The sequence below is a fragment of the Camelina sativa genome, chromosome 13 (genome assembly GCF_000633955.1).
Source record: "Camelina sativa cultivar DH55 chromosome 13, Cs, whole genome shotgun sequence".
In the NCBI taxonomy this organism is placed as follows: Eukaryota; Viridiplantae; Streptophyta; class Magnoliopsida; order Brassicales; family Brassicaceae; genus Camelina; species Camelina sativa.
The window spans coordinates 7,883,249-7,885,940 of NC_025697.1; the positions used below are offsets into that span (position 1 = coordinate 7,883,249).

At 30.2% G+C, this 2,692-nt stretch overlaps 1 protein-coding gene across 1 annotated transcript in view; it reads right to left on the reverse strand.

Moving 5' to 3' along the window:
- LOC104735877 (general negative regulator of transcription subunit 3) overlaps positions 2,161-2,692 on the reverse strand; it is a 5,682-nt gene continuing 5,150 nt past the window's right edge. The window contains exon 14 of the mRNA XM_010455745.1: positions 2,161-2,387. Coding sequence (XP_010454047.1) covers positions 2,321-2,387 — 67 coding nt within the window. The 3' untranslated portion in view covers positions 2,161-2,320. The remainder of the gene's footprint in view (positions 2,388-2,692) is intronic.

A 2,692-nucleotide genomic window follows, 5' to 3' on the forward strand; every position in this document is an offset into this window, starting at 1 on the left:
CCACTTTTTTTTTTTTTTTTTTTTTATGTTTTTGATTTTTGCTATCAACATTACTATTATGGACAACATTTTTTGTAGACAATAAATTAATTGTCCACAATAGTTTATTTTCTTGTCAATATCAAACCATCGTATGTCGACACACGTGTCTACCAATGTACATGTCCACTACGTATATGTATATTACTTGAGACAATTTGTAAATAACTTGTCCTCCACATACATAAAAGTATGGACAAGTTACTAAAATATATGAACTAGGACAATATATCTTTTCTTTTTTAGTCTATCAACAGTTTTTGTTGTTCTCCAACATTTCTTTTGGTTTTTAGATTCAATATTCGTAGACAAGTTAACGGATTTTATTGTCCACTCATCATATACAAATGTGTACAACTTTGGTGACAATATTGTTGTCTAAACAACTACTAACATGTCAACAATATATAACAGTCACAACTTGTCCATTTCAAGTTAACATTGAAATTCAGTAGACAATCAATTAGTTGTCCACAACATAGTATATTGTCTGTCATATCAGACCATGAAATATTTTAATTTTAATTTTATTTTAATTTGTAAATCATTTGCAACTAGTTTTTACTATCTACCAATTCTTTCTTTTATCTACAATAAATGCCAATACAGTCATAGTACAACGTGGTCCCATGCTCAATTATGGTATCAAAAAAAAAATTAATTCCAATTTTTAATTACTAAACAAGAGGGTATTTACGTCATTCTACATGTCAATTATGGTAGAATAGAAAAGGAGTTTTAAATTGTGGTAGATTTGAAAAGTTTAATCCAAATGTAGTACTCTTCACTAAATTCCCTAATATATATATTTTTCTAATGCAGTTTTACATCTATAATTGCATTTTATTTAAAATAGTTATGATTTACTATGTGGCCTTAAACGTCCTGATGACTTAGACCAAAAAAAAATACATCTAAATGATCATGTTATATATTTGTTTTCTGTAATTTTTTTTAATTTGATTCCATAATTACCATTATCCTGTTTATTTTGTCTTGTTCATCGCATTCTTCAAATTAATACTCAATCAAGGTACTTTTCAGGCCGTTAAATTGAAAATATATAAAAGCATGTTTATTAGTAAATCTCTCATGAAGAGACTCCTTAACAAAAAAAATAAAAATAATAAAAAAAAATAAGAGAAAGAGTTTCTCGTTTGAAAAGTTCGTGAAATATCTAAGTGACACTTGTCTTCACCAAATTAATTCAATTTATTTTTTAATTAAAATATTATGATTTATATATTTACCTAATTCAAAATAGTATTTCCCTAGAGAAATACTCTAACCATTTTTATTCAAAAAAAATATATACTCTAACCAGTTTTTTTAGGCAGTAAATCTTGTTCCAATTACCATCCAACAGCAGAATAATACAAAGAAACTTTAAAAACTTGTGTTCTTGAAACCAATACAGAGTCTTCTTTAATCATTTACAACATAAACTAGTTCGTTGCATCCCTAGCCATCTCCAAAGACCGCACAAAATTAGTAGATGTCTGTCGGTCATCCAAGAGGTTCATCTCGTGATCGTAGATTGTTATATTTGCCCGTGCTACTTCAATCTCGTTTAGGAGTCGAAATTGTGTCTCAGCATCAACTTCACCTTATGCCAATATCTCATTACGAAGTCGTACTCGCGTCCTCAACGCTAGAACACTCAATCGAAGATTTTCTGCGGTTACAGCCAGGGTAGGAGGAGGAGGAGGAGGAGCTTTCCGAAAACAAGAAAAGGTTTCTCTTAATTCTTCGCTGTCGTTCTCTATGAAGTCTGAACCCTACTCTAACCAGTTTATATTGCTATAAGTGGTGTTGTATAATAGTAGTTATTAAATGATTTTTTGTTTAAAAAAAAAAATCAAATGATATTTTAATTTGTGTGTACAACTTTAAAAATAATCATATAATAAAAAAGGGAGAGAGTAAGGATTACACCAGAAATTTTGTTTAAAATTCCGTATAAAAAAATCATTTTTTTGAAAACAGAACGAAGTCAATAATTATTATAAATGGAGGAAATATTAACGTTTAAGGCCAATAATTTTTGTAATTTACAGACTGAGGGAAAAAAAATGGTAAAATTAACGATTATTTTTACTAATTTTTGTTGAAATATTCGGCTTTTGGAATAATATATCATTTAGGAATCTGCGAAGAGACTCTGGTTTTAGTTGAGAGCCATCAACGAAGAATTTCAAACTTGGAAACTAAAAGTACTGTAGTAAATAGAGGCAGGAAACAACACTTCGCTCAAAAGTATATAACATACATATTCTCTATTCTATGCGGCGAGTTCATCTTCAAGATAACTGTATTCAAACGTGAACTCGTTTTTGATCCTCTGACACCTACACAGACATAAGAGAGAAAGCATTACACGATTATCATCTCTGATGACAACAACAACAACAATGGATGATCAGAAAACATGAATCAGATCATACCATCCTCCCTCTTGATTCTCATCTTTGGGGGTTTGGAAATCGAAATAAACATAAGCTCCTTGTTCATACTCATCGGTTGCAATCTTTGGCTCTTTATGTCTCTGAAACCAAGTGTTGAACTTTCTGTGGTATCTCCACGACTGTTTCTTCAGCTCTTTTGCAGCTAGATATTGCTGATATGAGTTCTAAACAAACCCAGGGAAAAGAAA